The sequence below is a fragment of the Genypterus blacodes genome, unplaced genomic scaffold (assembly GCF_046128005.1).
Source record: "Genypterus blacodes isolate CSIRO-AG114 ecotype Tasmania unplaced genomic scaffold, CSIRO-AGI_Gbla_v1 ptg000012l_1, whole genome shotgun sequence".
NCBI classification, from domain to species: Eukaryota; Metazoa; Chordata; class Actinopteri; order Ophidiiformes; family Ophidiidae; genus Genypterus; species Genypterus blacodes.
Genome location: NW_027466826.1, coordinates 3,140,375 through 3,166,597, shown reverse-complemented (window position 1 = coordinate 3,166,597; position 26,223 = coordinate 3,140,375). Strand labels below are relative to the sequence as shown.

Sequence of the window (26,223 nt, the reverse complement as noted above, 5' to 3'; positions counted from 1 at the left end):
GAGGTTACAAGGGACAGTTTTTTTATACACTTTTGTTATTTCTTAGCCATTCCCATAGCATAGGTATTGATTGGCAGAGGCTGGTGAGGGAGGAAGGATATTTGATTTATTCGAGTCACATTTAAAGTCCAGGGATTCCAAACGGTGCTCATCTGTTATATAAGCCCAATTCTCTGTTCTCAAGGCAACACACATTCCCTTGCATCACTCTCTTAAATGCTCTGATGCAGTAAAGTCCACCCATCTGGTAACACTAAGACGTATGTGTTAGTACACATCCTTGCAGTTCCCAGTTCTTCCTGAACTGAGCTGACAGGGTGGTAAATACAAGACATGTAAATGCAACCCCGAACCAAAGCAAAGAGACCACTTTTCTACTCTGTAACTGACTGATTCTGTTTTTGTATGATTGGTTTGTAGGAAAATAAAGTGATATTAAGTTGTGACTGGCTGAAAGTGCCATATGTTTTCGTGGCGTGTACCTGCAGGATGCTTGTTCCTTCCGGCACGCTCTCCAATATACTGGTCTCATAGCTGTTCTGCAGGAAGATGGGCCTGTTGTCATTAACATCCTGCACCTCAGCGAACACGGTGGCAGTGCCTGTCCTCCGGCTGCCCGCTGGACCATTGTCTGGAATGGATTTGTATACGTATTTGGTTTGTTTGTACAGCCACAAAAACACACACATTAGAAACATCAGTTGGAATGATTTGAGTTCATGATCATATCAGTGTTGGAGCCGGGACAAATGAAATCCAAAGACATTCTGCTGTCATGATACAACCATCAAGTATCTTGACGGCGGCCCTTTCATTCACAAAATGGTTACGCAGGGTCAATATGATGGCCACACCACAGGCTACGACAACAAATATGTATAAAATAATCCATAAGTATGCATGCATGCATCTCCCAAGGCTGCACAATTATCATTCTGTGCTTTCAATAATAAATGGCAAGCTTGGGTTCTGGAGAATAAATGCATCCTTTCTGGAAGTATTAAGGCTTTGTAGAAAATGTGTTGTGTTAATGTAGCATCATCTACAGGTCAAATGTCAAATCTAGCAGGATCCATTGAACCCTCTGTGTTGATCTGTGCAGGTAAATCTAAATGTGGCAGCAGTTAGAAAACACTTTCAGAAGTTAAGATGTATATCAAATACGCCAAGCCAACAAGAATTTGGTAACCAATTCAAGAGAAAGATTATTCATCAGCTCACAGTTCAGAATTCATGAGCCAAAAAGTAAAGTACATAATACATGGCCATATGGTGGCAGCCTTGGCATATTCGTCACTTTCAACATGGCCTAACCTTCTGGCAAATTCAATTTAAAACCGTTAACAATGAATGACAGAGCACACAGATAAGCACAAAGGACCGAAAAGATCAGAGGTAAAACAGAGCTGGATAAGTATTAATGTTACACTGAATGATCCATTAATCTTCACAAAGTAAAACAGAGATGAAAAAGGCTGGCTGACGAAGAAGCAAGACTGGAGCATCGCCGGATTATCCAAAGTTGGGTCACAGTCAGTTGCTTGTGAATTAGAATGATATGGATGATTTTATTCTCTCCAACAGTTTTACAATATCTTTGCTGTCTTTTCTCCCGCTTATGTCTGTGACCACTCGGCAGATAAGTCACCTCGACTCGGTGGTTTCCAAAAACAGGAAAACCTCAGAGTTTTTGTTCTTTCTTTTCAAACAGGAACAAAGGCGGTTGAGCAATAGTCTGAAATCACTGCAGATGTGCCTGCATTGCTTCTTTCGTATTCAATAGCCGCCAGAGCAGCTTTGAAGACGACAAACCAGACAAGTAACAAAACAAGCCTCATTACTACAATTTCAAACACAGACATCAAAATCAGGAAAATCACAAACAGATCCTTGAGGTTTTCCCCTCCTCTATCAAATATGAGGCAACAACACACCTATAGCTTCGATGACCAGAGTGTACGCAGCCTGGGTCTCTCTGTCCAGGCCGACCACGGTCCGAACCACTCCGTCTCTGAAGCCCACACTGAATTTACCATCCTGATTGCCACCTGAAAAGTAAACCACACCGACATCACATCATCATTTACAGTATATTAGTTCAACTTACTTTCACACACAAATGTCCATAAATTGTGACATGTAGAGTTGACTTCGTAAACATGCACATATACTGCATAAACACTCACACGCACACTAGTAGACACATGGATGGCCAAAGGAATGTATAAATAACCCCCAATTTTCTCGCTAACAGACACAATCACCTCTCACTGTGACCTCTGACCTGTGATGAAGTAGCTAAGTTCAGCGTTGAGACCAGTGTCCTTATCAGTGCAGGTGAGGCGCACTACAACATGGTCTCTAGGGACACTCTCCTTCAGGGACACGTTGTACACTCGGGGGAGGAAGGTGGGTGTCTCATCATTTACATCAAGAACTGACACACAAACACACAGACAGACAGACAGTCATGGAGGACACATAGGACAAATAAGGCAGTAGGATTCAGGGTTCTGGAAAAACATCTGCAGTGCTAAAGATCTCTGTGCAAGACGATGAATTATGTGCAGAGATCCTGGGTGGTGTTGTGTCGCTCACCCAGACCTCTGACTTCCCTGTGATGTGAATCAAATAGGAGCATATCTCTCTGTAACTGATTGTAAAGGTATTTTGATATGACTGACTCATCTAATCCATATCAGCTATGTCAGTTAATGCATTTTGCCATAATCTGCTGTCATTTCCACAGCAGTCAGACCGTTCATCTCCTTTGGGTTTCCACATCCCACCAGCAGGTGGTAGTAGCCTGTTCAGCAGATTCTGTGGTTGAGCATCTGAGGCAATTAATTAATGCCTTTCATCAAACTATGCAATCACACATTGGCTTGCCAGGCTCACATTTTGGGTAATTTGAGGGCTAGTTGAGAGGAATCAAATGTACCCCAAGTTTCTCTCTCACCTGTGATAGTGAGGGTTGACGTGGAGGTGCGAGGAAACTTCCCCGCATCGTAGGCAATAATCCTCAAATGGTAAAGGCTAATCTGCTCACGATCCAGGGTTGCTGTGGAGGTGAGCACACCTGTGGTGGTGTTTAGGGAGAAGTCTAGCCGAGGCATGCCCATCTGCAGCGCCATGGTGATCAGGCCATTCTTTCCCTCATCTGGGTCCTCCACCTGGACCTAAGAGGGAGAGGAAAGGATACACAGGGAAGGGGGACAGCGCGGACAGAGGACGGAGTTTGGAGGGAGCAAGGGCAAAGCAGACGGGGAAAGAAATGTGAGAAGGTGGCAAAGTGGCAAAGTGAGTGATCCATGTAATATATTACATATAAAAATCTCTCGATCAGTTTTTATCCTTAAGCTTTGAGGTGACACTTGTGTTGTTTCTTTTTTATACTGATTTTCACTGTAAAACGTGCAGATTTTTTAGACAAAGCAATTGGTTTATGGTAATTTTAACATGGATCTAATCACCAAAAAGTTGCTCCTCCCCACTGGAAGGGTTTTCGAGGAGTGAGGATGCATTTCCACCAACTGTCATGAAAAATGCAAATAAGCTGCTAATGATGTACTGGGTTTGCTGCACCTGCTATTGTAATAATCTGAATTTTACCCAAAATTCAGTCATTGACTTTTACCCCCCCTCTCTCTAGTAAGTATAAGCCTATCTGAGAAGCTTGGTCAGAAATAACAAGATATTTTAGTTCCATACGACCCAACTTTATATTGATAATGCTTAGAAAGCTGTAAGTGTTCACAGTAACTCATTTAAACATCAGTACCTTGTTTCCTAGAATTTACCTTAAAAACAGACGATCCAGTCGGCAGGCCCTCTGGCACTTCGGCCACAAATGGCAAGTTGAGAAAGGCCGGGTCGTTGTCATTGAGATCCAGCAGGTTGACGAATACTGTGGTACTCGCAGTGGCACGCAGTGGAGGGGTACCACCTTAAGAGGGCGCCAGAGAGATATACAAGGATAAACGCACACCCCACATCTCATGGTCAAAGGAGTTTATTAGGAACAGTAAAAAGTTTCATGGTCAACATAAAACTTGAGGAATGAGCCTTGCAGAAACAGGCTAATCGCTTAGAAGTGAAAGCCCCCTGCTGGGAGTGATATCATTTTAGCTTGCTTACAGATGGTTTGGATGAGTTGTGAGTCTGACAAATTTACACAGTGAGAGGCAAACCGACACAGGCGCCCCACCTCACCCAATTCCTCACACACACACACACACTGTACTCACGGTCAACAGCTGAGATGACGATGGTCCTCATGAGCAGTGCGTCCTTGGGGTCGGAGCTTTCCCTGTCCAGGGTGATCCCACTCGTGCGGATCTTCCCTGTAATGCTGTTGATGGTGTAGAAGGGGTTCTCTGGACTGATTCTGTACACCACTGTGCCGTTATCCTCATTGTCGGGATCTATTGCCATCACCTGGATTGAGTGATGGCAGAGGAAATCTTGCTTAATATTTTCATTGGCTTGCCCAAGGAGAGTTCCTCATTGTTTGGCTGAGCCAAATCCCCAAGTGTTTAAATCAAAGAGTATTAAAATGGAGGTGAGACAAAGGAGTGAGAACAGCAAAGGATTAAGACAGAAAAAGAGAAGGGTGGAGAATAAGGTATAAGGAAAGGACTTAAGGAAGAGTGTATTAGTACTAAGCACGTCCCTACCTAACCCCTGAAACGACTTCACACACACGCACACGCACCCCATTGCAAATTCTCTCACACATCAGTCAGGTAACAGAAAAATGATAATGTCTCGCTTCTGTCACAAAGTGGCAATGGATGATGAATATGTGAGGCTGCGAGCTTTGCTAAAACACTGGCTGGTTTTTAAAGAGCTGATCAATTATTCAGCGGGCTGACTAAAAATGTTGGAAACTGGTTAATTGGTCATTAGAGGAACAAAGGTTTTGCAGGTACTTAATTATTAAGGGGACATGGTAGGCAGGCATCTCAGAGGCTCATTGATTAGCAAGAGCACAAGCAAAGGTAGCTGATAAAAGATGTGGGAAGTGTCTAGTCGGACCTAGTTAAACTAATCAGTCCTGGACGGAGCGGAGCACATTAAAAGATACTAGACAAATATATTAGCTTTGTCTATTCTTGTCTATTGAACTGCTGCTGTGGGATGTGTTTGTTTGTGTGACAACGGCTGGGTAAGAGTAAATGCTAACAAAGGCGGCAGTGGTGCTCCGAGGTTTGAGCGGGTTGATCCTTGCTCTGTGTACAGCAACCAAATTCATCGGCTGGCTGGACACCTCCAGGAGGACTCGGCAGGTGGTCCCTTGTCACCATGGAAACACTGGTTCGACCAGGGCTACGTTGGGGCCAATTACAGGACTGTAAGATCGGGTGGTCCGAGTTATTGAAAAACGGTCAGGAGGGCAATAGCGCCTCTCCGCTGAGCACACCAAGTATGTAACGCATCGCTGGATGCACCATGAGTGAACCCTGCTGGGGAACATCTATAGGAAAGAAGTGCAACATTTATATGACGCAACTCCGTCTTTAATTTTTCTCAACTCCATTGCACTCTCTTGCTCTGTAGGATGGGTTACTGCTTTGTTCTCTGCCTAGCAGCTGAGTAATTTGCCGTGCATATGACTGCAGGCTACATTTTAATTAGCAATCGGACTCCCTTAATTACACTCACTGACGCCTCTTTAATTAATGGACAATCAGGGCTTAATTAACAACAACACATTGCCAAAGACACCAGCAGGACAATGAGAGAGTTTGGGATAATATTTAGAGTGTTAACTTTGTAATGACCTACGCCGCAATGGCAAACTCTTCATTTATTGTTGAGGGTAGTGTGTGTAGTTGCATACGTCAGCATGTAGTGACAGTTAGGTAAACTTATGTAGACCTTCTAATAACCGATCTTCTACTGTCGCATCCATTCTGGATTGATAAATGCATCACTACTGACTGTATGATGCACACTGTAAATCCAAACATTTATAATAAACTAGACAGTATTATACACAGGGTAGGAAACAATCTGTTCTTTTATGGGGCGAGTTCGGCCTGGAATTTTGTAGCATTTAAACGCACATATGAACATCTAAATCAGTACAGAAGTTGCTGCTGCAGGTCTTTGGTTTGACATGTGGTTGCCTGGTTTGCTTGTTGATCCCCCTTTTTACTTCTGACTCCAAGCTTTGGAATCTTGAATGACTCACTCATTTAACGCCTACAGAAGCTTTAACGTTCCTTCTACCGCTTTTGGATTGAGAAAGACTCACAATGTTCCACTTAATGTTTTTCTCAGGCAAAGCTAATTCATGTCGTCAGAAAATGCACCATTAGATCACAACAAATGCTAAAAATAAAAGAGAAATGGCCATGTTTAGGCAGAATACAGGCTGACTCAATTGGATCTTGTTCACAATAGACTTTAGCCAGGTTTAAGCGAGACAAGATCAATTTTCAATTTTACTAAGCCGCACTCACAGAGATAACATCAGTGTCTCTGGGACTCTTCTCCACCACGTTGGCATGGTATGGCTCATCCCTCCATATAGGCGCATTGTCATTGATGTCCAAGATGGTGATGTTCACCTGAAGAGGAAAGAAGTTGGCAATAATAAACTCCAAAAATACTAACGAATTATGTGGCTATACTGAATTATATTTAATCATCAAATCATTCAGTTTACTTGCTAAAAACTCCCATTCAAAAACAGATATTACAAGTAAAAGACTACAACTTGATGCAAAGTATTTACTGTGGCAATGCCGGTCTTCTGTTGAGGTCCCACCCCTCCATCCACAGCTCTGACGATGAGGATGTACTCTGACTTCAGCTCTCGGTCCAGTAGGGCTGTGGTGGTGATCTCCCCTGAAACACAGAATCAGAGGATACAGCCAGGACACGCATGAGGCCGAGAGAAAGTCTGTCCCATCATTTGAAAGTAGCTGCACACAGCAAAAGGTGACTGGCAGGTCTGAATGAAAAGAAACCGCCTATACAATCACTTCTTCCAAACAGTACTTAGATGTCGTCAGTGACAGGGATCACAGGCAGACAGTTTACACTCCAGTCACGTGTGCTTCTGTCAGTATAAGCAAAGTAACACCACCCAGAAGGAGAACATAAAACAGATGCAAAGATCTAAGTAAATAGAGTTGATAAAGGTTGTTTCCAAGCCAAATACAGTTTAGGAGAGAGGCAATTTAAAGAACTAATCTAATTTAAAATAAATGGAATCAAAACTCAAAAATTCTGTCTGACACACACACACACACACACACACACACACACACACACACACACACACACACACACACACACACACACACACACACACACACACACACACACACACACACACACACACACACACACACACACACACACACACCTGAGCGTGAGTTCAGACGGAACTGAGAGGAGCCCTCCAGGGAGTAGATGAGTGAGGCCTGGCCAAACTCCCGTGAGGCGTCCAAATCAGTAGCATTCACTAGCAGCACAGTCGCCCCTGAGGAGGAGCAGCAGGGAATGGGGGAGTGGGGGGGGGGGGGGGGGGGGGGGAGAAAGCCCAGTTACAACTCAGAGTGAAGGACAGAAAGTGAAAAAAACTGAAAGGAAAGACATGGAGAGAGAAAGAGAGAGTCACGAGTAAAGTATGAGCAAGTTATAGTAAAGAGGAGAGGCTTTTAAAGAGCTCATTTCCTCACCGCCCCCATCCACAGCTCAAATGACAGCATGGCAATGAGTGGGTTTATGGATTAGCGGATTATCAGCTTGTTTGGCATAGCCCATACTTGGCACAGGACTGATCAATACCAAGGCAGACGGGGTTGGGGATGAGAGCCTATAGCCAGAGCCCCTGGGCTAGCTTCGAGCTCGGCCCCGCAGCCTGAGCCCGAGGCCCTCAGTGCAGGCTCAAGCACTTCAGCCACAGTCCCCTAAACCTAAGCCCGAGCCCGAGCAGCTCAGTAATGTGCTCCTTCAAATTGGTTCTGACACGTGGAAAAAAGAAAGAAAGTTGCCAGCGTCTCCCAGGGCTCAAACAAAGACGGGGGAGCGGTCAAATATCTCATTTCCCTCTAGCGACTGGAAACTAATCTATTGTCTGGGATAAAAGAGTATTCTGAATGCATGCATGAGAATGAATATAGCACCCGGCGATATTTCCTTGAATAGTCAATTTACTGCATTCTGACTAAGCGTTTCAAAATACTATGCAAACTCAAAACAAGTAAGCCAATACAGGCCAGTGGAGGTAAATAAAATGAAACGTTAAAAGTGACCACCAAGCAGAGCTGTAGTTGAATATGTGAACAGGAAGGCAAAGCCAGTAAGAGGTTGCTGTACATTAGTTATACAATTTAAGAAGCAGATCCTTGCGACGTCTTTGTGTGCCACTCACCAGCATTAATATTCTCTGGGATTTTGACGATGTAGGACGGTTGGCTGAACTTGGGTGGGTTGTCGTTTTCATCCTAGAAGAGAATAATAGCGCCAGAGAAAAATAAAATGCAAATATTGACACAGAGCATTGAAAAGGGCTGGTGGCGGTAGCTGTGATTGCAAAATAGTTTACGCGTCACTCATCTTTCAGTGGAAATTAAGGCATAATGTAGCACAAAATGTCTTTAAAAATGGACCAGCTACTTCAAACTGTCGTGGGCGGCTTTGCATCTGGATTGGTCACTAAGTGAAACTTTCTTTTCTAAGAGAGGAATAAGGCAGGAGGTGGACTTTATCTATTTGCAATTAAAGACAACAAAATCATTACAAGAGTGTTATTAATGCTATGAAACAAAACAGAACGTGAGGTGACAGGAATGATTGACGACATCACCGCTCCACCGCCACACTGACTTGCACAGTTCATCTACACTTCTCTCAACTTCCCATATATTGAAGTGGCTCTTTTGCACATCAACACATGCAGTTGTGTGGCTGTTTTTGCAGAGAGGCTCCCCACTGTGTGAGCTGCTGGAAAATGTTAACACTTTAACAACAGCCAGTGGCACCGTTATCTATCTAAGCTGTGTGTTGCACTACTGCAAAGTATTGTATGTGTGTGATCCTGCCAGCTGCTGATAAACCCCTGTGGTGTGTGTCACAATGGAGGACAGAGGAGAGGGGGCGAGACGCGCACACACGCATGCACACGCACACGCACACACACACACACACACACGCACGTCCCCCTACTTTTTGAATTCCAGCATTGATTTCCCTTCACTCTTACACGCGTTCGAACGTCTGTGCTAACGGCTGTGATAACGGCTGTGCTAACGTCTTGTGAATATTAAATTATATTTTATGCGGAATCATACCGACAACTCATCTGTTCTCATTCTATCAACAAGACATCATGGATGCCCGTTTGGCTTCTGCAGTATTAATACATTAGTTAACACAAAGACTAAACAAGTTTGATTTAAAAGACAGAAAACGTAGCTGACAGAATCTCTTACAGAACCGTTCGCAGGTTCACACATTTCATTTATATTACAAACAGTAAAGATTAATTTCATCAGTCATATTTTGCAGGATTCAGCGGACTCATTACTTACTCACAGAATGTGTTTTTGTTAAAGTTTTTCCATGCAATAAATCATCCACGATCCATTGTGTGTGAGTGGGTGGGCATGAGTCTTCCGATGCTTAAAATAAAGACCCCTGGCAATATTCTTGACAGCAGCGACAAAAAACAGCAATGGGCTTCGGTAGCTGCGGCGCAGTAGGACTCAGAGCAAAAGCTGCGGCCGGACATGGATCAAAAAGTATTCACGCGGCCTCAGATGTAGTTTAAAAAGCCGCACATAACAATGGCGCGTTCAATAATGTGCTGGGGCAACAACAAAGGGAATGCAGTCAGACCCAAGTTTTGAAGATTACACTGTGGGCTGAAAACTTCACAGAAATCGGAGTCAGACAAGGATCAAATGTATATTCAACGCCTCAGATAAAGCAGAAAGTTGTGAAAACACAATGAATGCAACCTTAAAGCGTGGACCGTGAATCCTGACGTGGTCTGTTGTACGGCACGAGACGTACGATGTCTCAGCATACAGAAACAGTTACTGTATCGTGCTAGATTTGGATGCTGAACCTGCTGTGTGCATCTTTGTGTGAATCATCCCAGACACATCGCAAGTCAGCTGTGGTTATGACTGTTTTCCTATGCCTTAAAATAAGACACATATTGACAAAACTGACACAAACAATCAAACTGACGGCTTAGAAAGCGACTTTGAGTGTAATATAACTGTAAACAATGCTTTAGTTGGACATGGATCATCTGGTACCCACAATACCCCAGACGGTGTGGAAATATTGAAACCTATAATGTAGGTAAAGTTTGAGACACACACGGAACAATCCACAGTGTGCCTGCTGACAGCTGACACACATTGGAGAGACAGATAAATACAAGACAGCCGAAACACACGACGGAGCAGCGTACAGAGCCGAGCATAATATAAGAAAAATGAACACAATGTATAACTGTATGTATACAGTAAGCTCCATGTGTACGTTACTTATTCATACTTGGATGTGAGGGAAATGTTTCTGTACAATGTGCGGTGGCGGCGTCTTTAAATGTGGCTGAAACTGCGACGACTTTGACAGTAGAATCGTTAAATACACCCTGATATAAGCCCAATGCCAGAGGATAATAGAAACTGTGTGAACGAGGAAGAGTCAATTTCACAGCTGCTTCTTGAAAAGAGGAAAAAAAAAGGGCCACTAAGGTAACGATTCCTTAAGTGTGTGCAAATACTGACACACAATTCCAGACACTCGGCTATATAATGGACACAAATTATTTTAACCAAAGGGAGCTGACAGTGGCAATAGAATTAATGATGGGATGTGCATCGAACTGTGTACTTAGTCTAAGGGTGGCCCTGGACACCAAATGCTATTATGTAGGCTTAGGATATTAAGTGATATAGGTACAAAATAGAAAATACATGAGGAGAACTCAATCAGACTCAAATTACAAAACTATTATCCTTGCAATAAAGGCAATAAGTTGGCTTTTTCAAACGTCAGGTAACATGAATGTAAATCTATTTATTCGGTGTGAAAGTCTTGAGCTTGGCTGGATTGCATATTGCCCTAAAACGCAGTAAGGACAAATAAAGAGTATTGAGTGCATGTTAACGTACTGACTGAGATGGAGGGGGAACATGTGTCCTGTTCCAGCTCAGCAGTGCGGCTGATGGTCTGTTGGTTGCTCATTTGTATGTTTATTACCTATAACATGTTCATTCTAGCAGCCTAAGAACCATTCACTCATTTGCAAAATGGATACAGTGGTTGATAAAAATGAAAACTCACAGTTCAGTGTGTGTGTGCGTGTGCGTGTGCGTGTGCGTGTGTGGGTGCAGGGGCATACTTACAATCACCTCCACTGTGACACGGACGGTGCTGTTGAGGGCCGGGTTTCCCCCATCTTTGGCCATCACCGTCAAGTAGATCATCCCATTAGGAACCTGCTCGTAGTCCAGAGGGCTGGTCACACTGATCACTGCGAGGAGTGAGGGAGGGAAAGAGAGATGAGTTCATCTTATTTGTCACCTGCAGCCAACTGGGCGTTACACTACACCCCTCTAAATAAGTTTGAATGTGTGTGGGTGGGTTTACTTTCACTTTCACCTCCAACTGAATGAACTAATGGGTTTTTCAAGGCGAGCATACCTGCGTAACCCTCAACCATGATGATGCTGAAGAATTGAGGGAAGACGGAGGCCGAAGTGATGGTGTAGGTGAGGAAGTTATTTGGGGGAGAATCCTCATCTGTCGCCTGCAGGTGTGAGAGTGGGGTGTTATGAAGTGTGTAGAGAAAACAGCTCCTTTAACATATGTCTCAGTGACAGTCAGACAACGTCCTTAGAGGGAAAAAGTTTGAGTGATCGAGGAGAGACGGCAGACAGTGTATAACAGGACAGATGCTCCAGTAGACTGTGCTATCATTTATTTATATCTTTATGTATGCTTGCACAGCAGGACTTTGTGTGTCTGTGTGTGCACATGTGTGCAGCCAGGAAGCTGTCAGTCTGTGATGGCATATTAATGGACAGATTAAAGCTGATTTTGGTTATTAGCAGCGCCGGTGTCAATACTGGATGAACACCAGCCGAGCCGAGACGAGCCGAGCAGTCTGAGGACAAACGACGAACACACTTTTGCACAGCTAATCCTCAACAACATCGACAACAATGATGACACCCCCTCATTATTGCGGAGCTGGCAGGGACTAAAAACATGATTCCTCTGGCTGTGAGGAGCGTCTACAGGGCCTCACTGGCGTCGTTGGAGGCTGGACAGGTTGTCAAAAACATTTAGTCGTCGCTACATAACATGCAAATCTCCGCTCTCTGATTTAATGCCAAACTGTTGAGTAAGCAATACCTTTCTCCCCCGCCCGAAAAAGTTGTGCCTCTCTCTTCTCCAGACTTTCTGCATCGGATTTCGACCAATGTTTTCGGATTCGACACGTGTTTACCACAAAGGAAGGAAAAGTGGGGCAGAGCTGGGGTTCCAAATCAAATACTCGATTGGCAAAGGAGAATAAAGAACAAGAACTGTAGAGGAAAGTAAAAGTGCATAAAAAGGAGGCACAAACCTCACACAGCACAAAAGCGTCTGTTACCTTTGTCTCTCTACAGCTCTACACCTCTCTCTCTCCCTGTATCTATCTATCTGTCTATCTATCTATTCCTGCCTATTCCCTCTTCCTTTCTCACCGCTGTGTGTGTGTGTGTGTGTCAGTATGTGTACAGTGTCTCTTAAGGCAAATCGCTGACACATACAATTGCGCCGACTGGCTTCCCTGTTCCTCTCAGGCGGTGCATTAATAACGGTAGCGTTTAAGGTTAGCGTGGTCTAATCAAACACGGCGAGCCAAGCGTGAGCACGGCCATCAGTCGGCTTCCCACAATGCAAATGCATAATGCCACGCTGCAACATGCCACCACGTTTCGCCGCCACTGTACTCACTGCCACAGGGGCGTATTAGTCTGTCTCTCGGGGGCGCAATCACAGGAAATGCTGAGCCATTAGCTACCATCATGCCTTTATACCTCTGCTATTTTTTGTGTGACGTTGACAGATGGACACATCAGGTCGACAGAAACAAAGTTCACACAATCTGAAGTATAAGGATTGCTGGTCTGAGATGGAAACCACAAACAAACACAGCAAATGAATGCTCTTGCTTCCATTTTTCCACATGCTTGAAACATGCCTCACCCTGACTCTGGCGACCGGCTGCACGGCCTGTTCGTTCTCTCTCAGCGAGCCCACGTACGCCTCCTTCTGGAAGAGGGGCGGGTTGTCGTTGATGTCTAAGACGTTGACCCGGATCCTGCCGGCCGTCTGCTCCCCGCCGCCGTCCCTCGCCAGCACCGTCAGTGTGAAGCGACGCATCAGCTCATAGTCCAGACTGGCCCGCAGAAGGACCCAGCCCGTCTCGGCGTTCAGTGAGAAACTGCGAAAAAGGGGCAAAACAGCAGTGCATTTAAAAAAGAAAATGGCTTTAAAATGTCCGCATCAACCTGCTGCGCTCATGACAAAAGCTACATGTATTGGGAGAATATGTACAAATTAGATAAGGATTTCATGTACAGTATGCTCTGTGGACAAGCTTCCATTGCAAGATAGGGTGTTGCTTTATGTCATGCAGGAAGAACTTTCTATTTACATGCAAAATAAAAAAACAAAGCACCGTCATGGACACAAGAAAACAATATGGTTTGCAGAAAGAGAAACAGAGACACTAATAAATCGGAGGCTGCACTGGATGAATGGGTAAGTTATGACTCCATTCTGTTCATTTGATACACAGCGCATTCTGAGTGAATGGGTAATGGTAATGTGTCACTGTGTGTGTGTGTGTGTGTGTGTGTGTGTAGGATGGTGAGCATAACGAAAAAGCCAGACATGGTTGCAGTTCAGCTGTCACTGGCATGGCTGTGTGTGAGAAACAACATTTTAATTACTCAGAAGCGACCAAACAAATCAAACATTAATGCAGTTGTGTCTGTGTGTGAGTGTGTGTGTATGCAGTTGAATCTTACTGGTCTGGCTCATCGCTGAAGTAGTAACGCACGATTCCAAATGTTCCGTCATCTCCATCTGTGGCCTGGCGGCAAAAGGGTGAAAAATACATTTTGTTGTATTAAGATCTCCTCCTCCTTGTTGAGTTTGATTGCCATTTTTCTTCTGTTGCCCATCAGTTACAAATTTGTTTCTCATGCTGATTATTGTGTTTTTCTATACCTGCACTTGATATTTGTCTTTTTGCTCCTGTATGAACTAGCAACATGCTGACTTGTTAACCACGTTTTATGTTTTGTGTCTACAGTGAATCTGTCCAGGTTGTTGTTAAGCACAGTGGTATTTTTGCAATTTCCATCACCTATCAGTCAAACAGGGTTGCCAGAAGTCTGATATCCATTCCGTTTGAGTTTCTGTTGATAGGCTCACATCTGGCTTTCTTGTTTGTCTGCTGAGTTGTTGTTGGTTTATTGGCTTAGATTCAACACTGAACGACACGATGTATCTGTCACTGACCCACCCATTGTCTCTGTTTTAGCTTCTCCGCCCTGATGTGTCCATTAAGCCAAATAGGAGTACCGATACATTTACCCCAACATGCCAAATCTTTGCCTTAAAAGCCGTAACAGCTGCTGTCACAAGCCAAACAGATGAAAGGGATTTTACAACATGTCCGCACAAAGAGGAACACTCTCGGGAATCTTGTAACTTCATGAAAGGTCCACATTACCACGATCTATCTTTGCAAAAACACACACTGAGCACATGCAGGGACTCGCACATACAGGCGCGCGGTGTTGTCGGCTCTGATGGATCGCGGTTTGGAGAGGCTGTTGTAATGGAGTTTCACTTGAGTGGCTTTGCAGTCGGTTGAAGGGCCAAACCCCAACGTGTCTCCACCTCGCTCTGTCACCCACATGCTGGTCACTATGATTCACTGAGGCCCTGATACAGACCTTATTATGAGAGTCCATGGGTGCATGAATGTTGTTTATGTAAGCATGTGTGTGTGTGTGGAGGGCATTGCTTCACATGTCCTTGCGAGGGTGTGTGTGTTTGTGTGTGCGTGCATTTCTGTATCTGGTTGCATTATTGTATGTTTACGAATATGTGTGAATGGGTGCGTGGATGCCCATCACCAACATGGACCAGATGGAGCGACGGCTGCGGCAATCAATGCATTTTCTGCCTCCTTTGAAATGACAGCATGTTAGCTCAAGCCAATAATGTCACTGATATGGTTTATCTTTAGTGTCTAAATGGCGTTTTCCTTTACTGTTTACCACAACACACTCCCCTGCATGTGTGGGGAGAGGGACACTAAATACAGGTGAAGTGTTTGGGACTCTAGTCAGGTTCCTACATTAACCTGTGGGATTTTATCTGTTGTGTCTCCATGACCTCATCATTTAATGCCACTCAGCTGCTTCTCTCTCTCTCTCTTTCTTTGCATTCTTCCTCTTCTCCTTCTCCTTTATCTCGCCCTTTTCCTGTCTTCGCCGGGCTTTACTCCCATTCTGAGCTCCACCTCTGCCTCCCCTCCACTCTATATATCTCCATCGGCACACTCTTCCCACTCTGCGCCTCTTTTCCTCCTTTGCTCCCTCGCTCCCAGGTGAGTGACAGGCCCATAAGTGCTCCAATGATAGCGGTGGGGGTGTTAGCGTGACAGCTATCGAGGTGGTGACAGGAGCCTGCGCTAATGCTGCCACTACGGCCGAGCCCCTCTTGCCATGAAGACAGATAGAGGGAGAGAGAGAGGGAGAGAGGGAGAAATAAAGAGAGAGAAAGAGGCGATAGCCATCTTTTCTCCTCCTCTCTCTTCTACCCCCTTATCATTCACAGACTTGCTCTCTTTCTCCCACCAAACAATCACCATGACAGTGTGGCCCAGTCACTTTCCCAAGTGCTCGCCAAAGACTTTCAACTTTTGATGCAGAAGCCTGCAGCACGTGGAAGAGGGAGAGTTGGTTCACACAGGGATTTTCTATCGCTTTAGACTGTTGGTTTGAATTGCAGACACCAAGGTATTAGCATCTTCCCTTTCATTATCATGGTAGCTGTAACTGTGCATATTCAGTTGAGGGGCTGGCGATGTAGAGTGCATGGGGCAAGAATGAATGTCAGATTTAATGAGCAAAGAAATTAAATGGGAAAAAAGATGAGCATTATGCCTAACTAATGACCATAATTACATTACTGACAATTACGAAAGGCATTTAAAGTACAGAGATGGTTCACAGGGAGAAGTCATTTTCATTGCACAAAAACAACGCTAATGTTTTCATAAACCATTGCTTTTTTCTAAGTACATCATTCCAAACATGACGTGAGAAGGAGGCACAGTGACAAATGCTCTCCATTGACAGATATGGATCAAAAACCCTGTTAGTTAAACTTCTTCTTTACGACAAAGACATCCAGGGGTTGATGGATAAGCACCAACAAGGGAGAAAACATTTTAGATATATAGCGGGCTCAGACTCAGTACAGCGGTGACAATCTCACCAGAGGTAAGAGCCCAGCGCCGGGATATCAGAGTCAGCGTCCTGTTAAAAATCAAAACTGAGTTGTTAAGGAGTGGCTGCACAAAGAACCAGTGCAGTGCTGATTGGCAATATACACTCTGTAAACCCCAGAGTCCTCAGGCAGTAAGTACAAAAGAGAAATTAGTTCTCAGTTGACCAGTTTGGTTAAATGATGTGTTTCTTCCCAGAGAGCTAAGCCAGCAGCCAAACATAACTCTAAACATGTGTGTCTGTATGTACCTGAGTGTACCTGGGCACTGTTGTGATGTGTCTACATGCCTGTTAATGCACACTTGAGAGGGTGTGTGTGTGTGTGACAATGTACATGAGCAGTGTTGTTCAAGTATGTCTAGTATTGTCTGTATGTGTACGTCAGTGTGCAAATGTCTGGGAAAAGTGTACATGTGGACAAAGGTGAAACCTCTGTCCAGATGTTTATTCAGTTTTGGACCAAATATGCACCCGCCACTTACAATATAAACTCCTATTATCACACTCAATTGCTTTCACGATAAAGTGGAACCGAGAGCTTTCCCTCATGAGCGACAGAAAGACAAGGATGTGTGTGTGTGTATGTGTGTGTGTGGGAGCTGAGCATCTGTTGGAGGGGTTATAGGAGCAGATTATCAGCCCAGCTATCTCATAGACAGGGGTGGGGGTTGATGCAGCGCAAGCTTTTCGATCTTGAGCGAGCTAGAATTTGAATTGATTGGCTCCTAAAATTGCTTTTTCTGCTGGAGCTTTGAGGAAGAAGAGGCATGGAAAGGGAAACCAATTACTGGCTGTCAAAATAGAGATGACCCCCCTGTTCAAATAAAGACCACCCCCTTTGTCTCATACACACATCTAACCGCACAACCGACGACAACAAATGAACGCCCACATGCATTCCCACTGCCAGTGTGTAGATGTCCAGTGTCTGACAAGATTTCGATGATGAAGACACGGTTATCTTCCTCAGCTTTGGTTCTTCAACTCTAGTTAGCTGCTGTCATGCTGATCCCTTTCAACGCTTTAACTCTCTTGTTTTCTCACATCTTCTGTATCCCTATGACAGGATCATTGTCAAGTCTTCTCAAAGACGCAACGGAAGTGGGAGTGCAGCTATTTTGATTCGTGGACTTCACGTCAACACATTATGCGTTGCATGTGTGCGTGCGTGTGTAAGATGTGCAAGAAAGATCACAGCCTGTGTGACTTGATTGTGTGAAGATGTACTTGCAGCTTTACCACAACGGTGCAGAGATCCCACGCAGAATCAAAATAATGGTGATGTTTAAGCCATGAAGAAGTCAGGAAAGTCAGATGCAAAGTAGTGACAGGATGAGTTAAAAATGTATCTGGTCACTATACACAAAAGTCTTTATCGGCTGTAATCAAGTTAAATATGCAGTCCGCCAGGTGAGGAAATGCACTATGATCACTTACTCCATTTAGAGGACAGCGTGTTGTTTACATGCTTGAGTAAATCCATGTATGGTCTGAGATGTAAGCAGTGACAGCTTTATGAGGAGCAACCGTGTCTTTCCCCAGTTCCCCAGTTTTGACCTAGTGCACTGGCAGGGGTTGATGGGAGCTGTGTGTGTGTGTGTGTGTGTGTGTGTGTGTGTGTGTGTGTGTGTGTGTGTGTGTGTGTTACTGTGGGCACTTCACTGTAATAGCATGTAAAGGACAAAGAGAAAGAAATTGAAAACACAGCTTTAACACTTCTGTAACATTTCCTTAGAACAGAAGTAAAGCAGATGGATGTCTTTAGAGGACACTGTGACAGCTTGCCAGATACATTTTATGTTTTGCATGGAAACATATAGCCACTATGTAATGATCTGAACCATATGTGCCATATTACAAGAAAAAAATGGTGTTAACTTTCATAAAGAGAAGACAGTCTTTCTCCCTCTCTGGTCTCTAGTCTAGGCTGTTCCTCCCTCGCTATGTACACCCATTCTCACTATTCCTCACAATGTCAGAACACCCAGAATAAATGTTCCATTATCAGCAGTGACTGTGTGTGAGCTACCGCTAGCAGGAGAGAGCCTCACTCCTTTTATTACAATAATGAAATATAATTACTGTTGTGACTATTATCCCATAAAGGCCTGTCTAAACACTGGTGCTACCGAAACATCCTCCACTTGGTAATTTATAACTTACCGCTGGAGGCATTTATCATTGTGCCGTAGCCCTCAAACGCACAGCATGTGCACAGAGCCAAACTGCACACTAACATGGCACTGTTTCAACACACTGTTTAAACAACCATAACTTATCCACACAGCCACACGAGACTGCATATGTGTTTTCCTGTCCTAGTAGATGGAGATGGAGATTGAAGGAATGTATCACATATATTGCGTGTTATGAAGACAAATAAGAAGAAAGGAAGGTGAACTTCTCTTCTATATATGTCCTATATATACTGTACATCAGCGAGCAAAGATTCTCAAATACATTCATATTCTCATAGGCAGAGATCTACGAGTTATGTGTGAAGAATGAGCAATCGTGAGTGAGAGCAGACAGACACAGACAGTGAGACAGAGGGAATCAGTGCAGCACCTGAAAACCATTAGCGGTCTAATGGCGAAAGAAAGAAACGCAAAGAAAAACAACAACCGAGGGCATACAATAAATAAGAAATGAAAGAAGGCAAATTCTCTCAAATCCAAAGAGAGAGAACGAGAATGATTTCACTGTTATGAGCAGCTGCTTGTGTGGAAAGTCTCCAGGGGGAGGGAGATACAGAGAAAGAGAGAGTTAGAGAAAAAAGGGACCCAGACACAGAGTAAATCACAATAAATATTTATAATGATAAGCAATGCTGCAGACCATAAATATTAAACAGCCACTGTAAAGTGCATGTGTATGTGTGTGTGCTCGCATGTTCAGCGGTGCCCGTGGGGATGCGGGAGCGGGCACTGAGTAATGCATAGAGTGAGAGCGTGCATAGGCTTTAATCAGATGAACTCGGAATATTAACCCGAACAAAGCGTTTCACTTATAGCATGTGAATTCTTGTTGAGCACTTTTCAAACAATTGGGAATAGCACTGTAACCAACCTGCACATTTCAATTAACATCATTTAGGTACAAAGTATTTTTGAAATGTGAGTTAGAGCCCTATAGTTTTACATCCATACTTCCTTCTTAAATGCTTGGAATACAGTGGAGAAAATGTCATGGTCAGAGAAGTGACTACATTCTTCAAAAAGACGCTATGAATAGGAAACTATTATTGGTAGTTACTGTTGTGGTGGGGGATACAATTTAATTTGGTCATTCTCTCTGCTATTGTCGGTTCTGTTCACATTAAGGTCCTGAGTGCCTTTCAAGTGCCCATTGCTCTCTCCTTAGCACTTCAGTAAAAATGCATTCAAATCGAGTTGTAATGTTAAGACGACCTGGAAAATAACAATAAGCAAACAAAAAGCACTTTCTGCTGTCTAATCCAATCCAAGGCCATTATGGCTGTGCCCTAAAATGACACTTTTACCGCTTTCTGATCTGAGATTCTTTTAATCTTATGAGATTTTATGACATACAGTAGAATGTGCGACGTTTCAGAGGATATATTCTGCATGAGTGCTAATGATGAGGTGTTTAGGAATAGTTCTGAAATGATCCACAAGAATAAAAGTGAACTGAGCGGTACCTGAAAACGCAACGTTGAGAGTTTACAAGTCTGTGAAGGTTCATTTCTAATGAATGAATGATAATGTACGGAAAGTTTTGATGCAAAATACAGAGCCTCAGTCAAAAGCATGAGATCTTTTGAAGATTTTGCCACTGTCTATCACACTCCAGAGTTCACAGACAGCACTTTATGTTCTAAATCCCAATTTATACTGAAACGCCATGGGGTCTTTGCCACTTGAAAGAGGGCCATTTTGGTGATGTGAAAGAGCCCTGGCACATATCTCAGTGATACAATAAGTGAAAACGGGAAGAAGTCAACGAATGCTGTCACCTATTCCCGTCATGCAAACACAAGAATACAAGCACAGAATAAAAAGAGTTGAAGAACAAAATGCTCAACATGTCCAGCACCTGCAGTTGTTAATCATGCACTCATTTTGTCAGATTAACACCTCCAACAGTCTAACCACTACTCACTGGCCTCTGCAGTCTATGAGCGACATCATTTATGCTTAATAGTGGGGTTGATAGACAAGTTCGGCTATTATTGCACCTTATAGTGACTCACAGCAGTGGGCTGAACTCATTCTAGGGTAGCAAAGCATGCAATTGCTGCTAGTTCAATTTCACTTTATTATTAAATCTCTAAAGTCAGAACAGATGATTAATTTGATAAAGTACAGAGTACCACACATTTAAGTGGGACATAATCCCTCTTTATCTCCTCTGCTCCCACGTCTGCTTTACAGTATGTGAAGCAGAGCACCACTAGGTAGATACATTAACTTCTTATCGTGCTTCTCCTCAGAGTTTATCGAATAATCTATAGCATGCAGTCCAAGCATCTATAATACAGTAAATACTGCATTATTGACTTAAACAAGGGTGAGGTGGCTGTAACTTGGTCTGAATGAAGGACATAAATAAACAATTATAATTGGATTAATGTTGTTTCTTTTTCTATGGCTAAAAAGCTTTAGTCGTGTGTTGACATTGACAAGAGTTCAGGTGGGCAGATGTGCATTGGTGCACTGTGTGTCTGTATTCTTACTGTCTCGCTCAACTGGACCACATCTCTACAACATATTTATGGGTACACTGAAGCTGAGTGTGGAAAACACGAGTTTATGCTCTGCGTGTCTGAGCAGGTCAGAATATCCAGCCCTCCATCTAACAGGGTATACACAAGTGCTGCCATCCGTACCAGTGTATTTCTCTCCGAGAGCTTTCACATCTCATTCTGTTTATTCCCCATTCACTCGACAAGCAGCGATCAGAATTCCATGATCGGTCGTTCTCTACAGCACAGAGCCAACATTCAGCCAGACTTATCGGATATTAGACTGCATGCAATCTCCATTTCATGAGCACCCAGTCTATAAGCACTATTGATTTTCACAGTGTGCCTGCGCACTTGTATCTAGTGGAGAGTGGGCGTTCTGTCACGGCAATGAACGGTGATGAATAATAATGCTGAGTTATTGGGACCGGGCCAGAGGTTTTTCTGATGCGTTTAATCTGGTGACTGTGAGTCAGGAGGGACAGACAGAGAGGGTGACCTCTGATCCCGGGCAGGACTCTGAGAAGATATACTGACGGGGTCTCAAGCACAATTGAAATATATAAAAAACAGATCAGAGGCGTGGAAGAAATCTACCTACGTCGCAATTTGTTGTTTTGTTAATGTAATTTAATTAGCTTTCCTGGATATACACTGTACTGTATTTGTAATTAGTACTGACATCTGTGACATTAATCCATTGTGGAACATTAGAAATCCATAAATTACAGATTTTGGAGCATTTAGAGCTTGAGGCATTAGCGATCCAGTGAGGAATGGTACATTTTCTGCAACTAGGAAAAGTGTAGATGTGTACAATATGAAACTTTATATTTCAGCTATTAGCGGCAGTCTAAGGGTAAACACTTGAATCCTTTATTCTGCCAAAATGATTCTCTGATTTACATACCTACTGTAGCATGTAATAACACTGCAGTATTTCTTAGAACAACCCCAAAACTAATTTGGTCAGAGCTGTGGACTCAGTGTTTTGCTCATATTCAGCAGTTATTTGGAGCTTTACTTTCACATTTCCCACTTTTTTTAATCGTACACGGAAGAAGACAGACACAAATGGGTAAAAAAGGTCATTTGACACAATGTGTAATAAATATAGTTCCATATTCTTCGTGTGTTAAGCTTAGCTTTGTGTGTTCTGTATAAAAGTTCCAGTATGTGGGAAACAACCACATTAATTTGATAAATATTAGATTTAATACCATTTTGGATTTACAATGAACTTGCATGATCTCGCAAGATTGTTTTTCAGCATCTGAGATGTCTTGGCCACTATCGTTTTGACAGTAAAGAATTCTAATTAAGCAGGATTTCAGAATTAGGTTGCTGTGAGTAAACTTACGACATTCACGTGTTTGTAAATACTTTTCAAAGGATCCTTATGATACTCACCAGGATGCGTAGCAGAGAGGTACCCGCTGGTGTGTTTTCAGGTAGGCTGATGTTATACAGCGGTTTGCTGAAGATGGGCCGATTATCATTCTCGTTGATTAGGTCGATAAAGACGCGTGCAAAACCCACATGGTCTGAAATGGACTCATTGGCATAGAGCTGAGGAGGGAAAATGAGAGGCACACATTGTTAACTCAAATGCAGCAATGCATATTCACAATGAGAACAGAAAATGAACACAGAGGCCAGACCAATGTATTTCCTGGTTTTAGATACTATGATTTCATATGTCACAAAGAAACTTGGGGCTAACATTAGACTTGGAGATCTTGGATTATACACAAAATGTGAAAACTCTTAGTTTGGGAGTAAATTCAGGCGACACAATCGTAAGTTCACTGTTCAAACAAGTCTACAGTATAGAGAAAGTGATATAAACCCAGTGTGAGCCAGTGCATTGTGCCCAAACGAATAAAAACAAATTCAAAGAAATGGATATACACTACATCCATCATGGTGTCCAAATCAGTTCATTCAAGGACATTGTCACTGTTAAGAACAGAGGGACAACATAGCTGCTTTGACTCGGTGTGGTCATCATCATTTATCTTTTCAGAGTTGTAGACTGGAGCGCATTTCCAGCATGCACCCTCCCGTGTCAAATATGACGGTGCACACCAGCAGTGACCATACTCGTGAATTAAATACTCACAGAGAATTGAAAAGTGCGAATGTGTTCATAGTCCAGTTGCATGGCGACCCTCATCCTGATGTCAGCACGGCCCTGCACCGCCGTCGGCGAGATGGTGAAGTATTCCGAATTGTTCCCCGTCAGAAACACCTGGAACATGCTGTTTACCCCCTGCCGAGAGAAACAACAGAGCGTTGAAAAGGAAGGCAGGTGGCGATAAATATTCTGTGTAGCCTACCAGTGACAAATGAAGATGATAAAATCTATTCTGCTGTAAACCTGTGCAGTTTGTGTATTGGAACTGTGAGGAAACACCGCCCAATTCATAATGGAGGTATGGCTAGCATAGACATACACAGAAATGCAGAGTGGAATTCTTTGATATAAATTAGGAAAACTCTCAAAATCAAATTTTATGTTGTTTATTTAGTGTTAGATTTTAAGCATTTATCTGATAGTATTGTGGTAAAATTAAATACTTTGGAATACTAAAATACTGCAGCTGTGCAACTTGTATTAGTGCATTATCTGTGTGTGTTTGTATGCGTGACTGTCCTTTACACAATGCAGCTGATGGAGAATTCTGTGTGAATCCAGCTCATCTATTCAACTCTTATCAGACCTGTGGAGGAATCCTTCTTTTCAAATCTCCACATCTTCACACAACACTCAATCATTTACCATCCCTCCAAACAGTCACATAGAAGTCTGCCCGTAAACTCTCCTTCTCTCAACTGACATTGAGATCTTTGTATCTGAGGTCACAAGTGTCTCCACTTTCAGAGCCCTGGTCAAGAGGTGAGGCAATATCAACCCATAACATTACTATTGATAGAGAGTATTCCTACAGCTATACCATGTTGAATTGCTGGTGAAAAGGTTCACGCAGACAGCAAGGATGACAACAAAGACAAAAACAATATTCTGTTAAATGTAAACAGCGCGGTTCAACTTCAAAACAAAGTAAAATAAATCTAATTATAGGCCATGATCAGATATTTATTTTGTCTCCTCATCTGTATTACCCTTTATCGCCACCATATAAACTCTCCTCGTATGGTTTTACATTATGTAAATGGTCAATGTATCTCTGTCCACATGGGATAATTACCCCCCCCCAGCAAGGAGGGTTGAAACTGTGTGCTTTAATCATCATAGTGTGTGTTTGAAAGGATGAAAATGCATCAATTGAGAAATAATATAGAAGAGGGGAAGATGAGATCCCTGATGACAACCATGACTATCTGCCTCAGCACAGACACACACGCCTAGTTCGGCTCCCTTTAGTTTCACTGTATGTTGCCAAAACATTGTTAGATGATGTCAGCAGTGAGCAGCATTCAAAGAAAATGCATAGCATAAAGTAGATCATTTGGGGTAGGGTTTATACTTTAAAGTTATGCGCCTTGAATCTATAAATCAAATTCAATTCATGACAAAGTGCATGTGAAAACGTGTTAGTGCTACGGTGAGGGCAAAATGGTATCAAAGCAAAATATGATAAAAATTCCAAATCTCAGTTTATGTCATACAAGAACAAATGCCCGATAGGTAAATCCACACCACGTTGAAATCAGACTTGAAATCACACTTGTGGCCGTCATGAGCTGAAAAATCTTCCCGGGTTCCCTCCTATCTTGATATATAAGCTGCAGGGCGGCCAATCACGTAGCCATCACGGCAGACAGATGAAGACATGTGGGGTGGTCGATTGGCATTATGCTGGCGGTTGAAATAGCCCCCTTGTTTTTGTTTTCATCTCTGGGCGAACCATTGTGTCTGATGACTCCTATTTAAAAGACCATCCAATATGCAGGGATGTCACCTCAAACTGCCCATAAACGTAATTGCCCGTCCATTTGCTTCTGCCTTTAGAAGCCCCCAATAAAAGCACCCTGTCAGACGCAACTGCCACAAAGTTTAGTGACAAGTTCCAGCAAAAAGTTTTATAGATGCTCGCCGAGCAGAAGACAGTGACAGAGAGAAGTAACTACCACTTGTGTCATACCCCAAAAAAAATGAAACACACGCCTATAATTCCTTACACTTATGGATGGGGAAACGCGAGATTACAATGCAGGTGTAGCAGAGTGTGAATGCACGTCTATGCTGTGTAACAGCATAGACGTGCAGGTGGAAAGGATGAGAACACAAATACAAAACTGCCAGACAAAAGAGTCTCTGAGGATTTATTCTTTGGATTTGACGTTTACATGATTGACTGTTGCAGCCCTGGTTTCACTTACAATGCAAGAGCTTTAAGTTAAGACGTGCTTTTTCTACAGTACAGTTTGAGCACGCATATCTACATTTACTTTTTTGTATCTGGGCGCTCAGTGGTTATGATGTGAACCATGTATTGATGATTCCAATAGCCCCTCTCTCTCTCTTACTGATTTTTTTTAACCAACCTAATAAATTACATTTTGTGAAATCCTGCTTCATTGCGCTCTTCCCAATGCGTGAGAGAACTGCAGCATCCCTACTTACAACCAGAATGGCTGTAGTGGTGCCTCCATTTGTCGTGAGCGATCTCAGCAGTGAAATGAGTTGGCTGAGGTAGCCAGTACTGGAATGTTAAGCAACTTGCTATTTCCCTAGACTGAACTATGGACTCTTCTCGCTTGTGAAGAAATGTTGCGTGCTACCGTAGAGAGGAGCCCGTTATCACACGCCAGGTGTTAGGGTCGTCACCCTGCCTCCATGCAGCAACGCTTCCACTGTACTCGCCTACCCTGCCTTTCCAGTGCCAGACAGACAGAAGCAAATGCGCCATCCTTGGAATAAATAAACAGACCTGCTTCTAAATACCCCTGCTATCTCACCTTCATGTGCTCGTCTCTCTGCCTCTGCAT

The 26,223-nt window shown here is 43.3% G+C and overlaps 1 protein-coding gene across 1 annotated transcript; it reads right to left on the bottom strand.

Annotated features, from left to right (window-relative positions):
- Positions 1 to 267: 267 nt before the first annotated feature.
- Positions 268 to 26,223, bottom strand: LOC143012617 (cadherin-23-like). The gene is made up of 18 exons (XM_076165845.1): positions 26,194 to 26,223; positions 23,390 to 23,539; positions 22,678 to 22,836; positions 14,064 to 14,128; positions 13,237 to 13,474; positions 11,683 to 11,788; positions 11,385 to 11,512; positions 8,390 to 8,462; positions 7,379 to 7,495; positions 6,743 to 6,855; positions 6,468 to 6,575; positions 4,248 to 4,437; positions 3,801 to 3,946; positions 2,960 to 3,179; positions 2,285 to 2,437; positions 1,935 to 2,048; positions 483 to 631; positions 268 to 309 (listed from the first exon to the last, which is right to left on the bottom strand). Exons 1-18 carry the CDS (start codon positions 26,221 to 26,223, stop codon positions 268 to 270), a joined length of 2,301 nt encoding a protein of 766 aa, XP_076021960.1.

What these genes read in the sequence shown, in the direction of transcription:
- LOC143012617 (XM_076165845.1), bottom strand. Translation starts at nt 26,223, where the DNA reads ATGCAGAGGCAGAGAGACGAGCACATGAAG. An exon ending in TTCAGCGATGAGCCAGACCA is followed by an intron (nt 13,475 to 14,063) that starts GTAAGATTCAAC and finishes CCTTTTTCGCAG; the next exon opens with TTTCTCACTGAACGCCGAGA. An exon ending in GAGACACTGATGTTATCTCT is followed by an intron (nt 4,438 to 6,467) that starts GTGAGTGCGGCT and finishes CACTCAATCCAG; the next exon opens with GTGATGGCAATAGATCCCGA.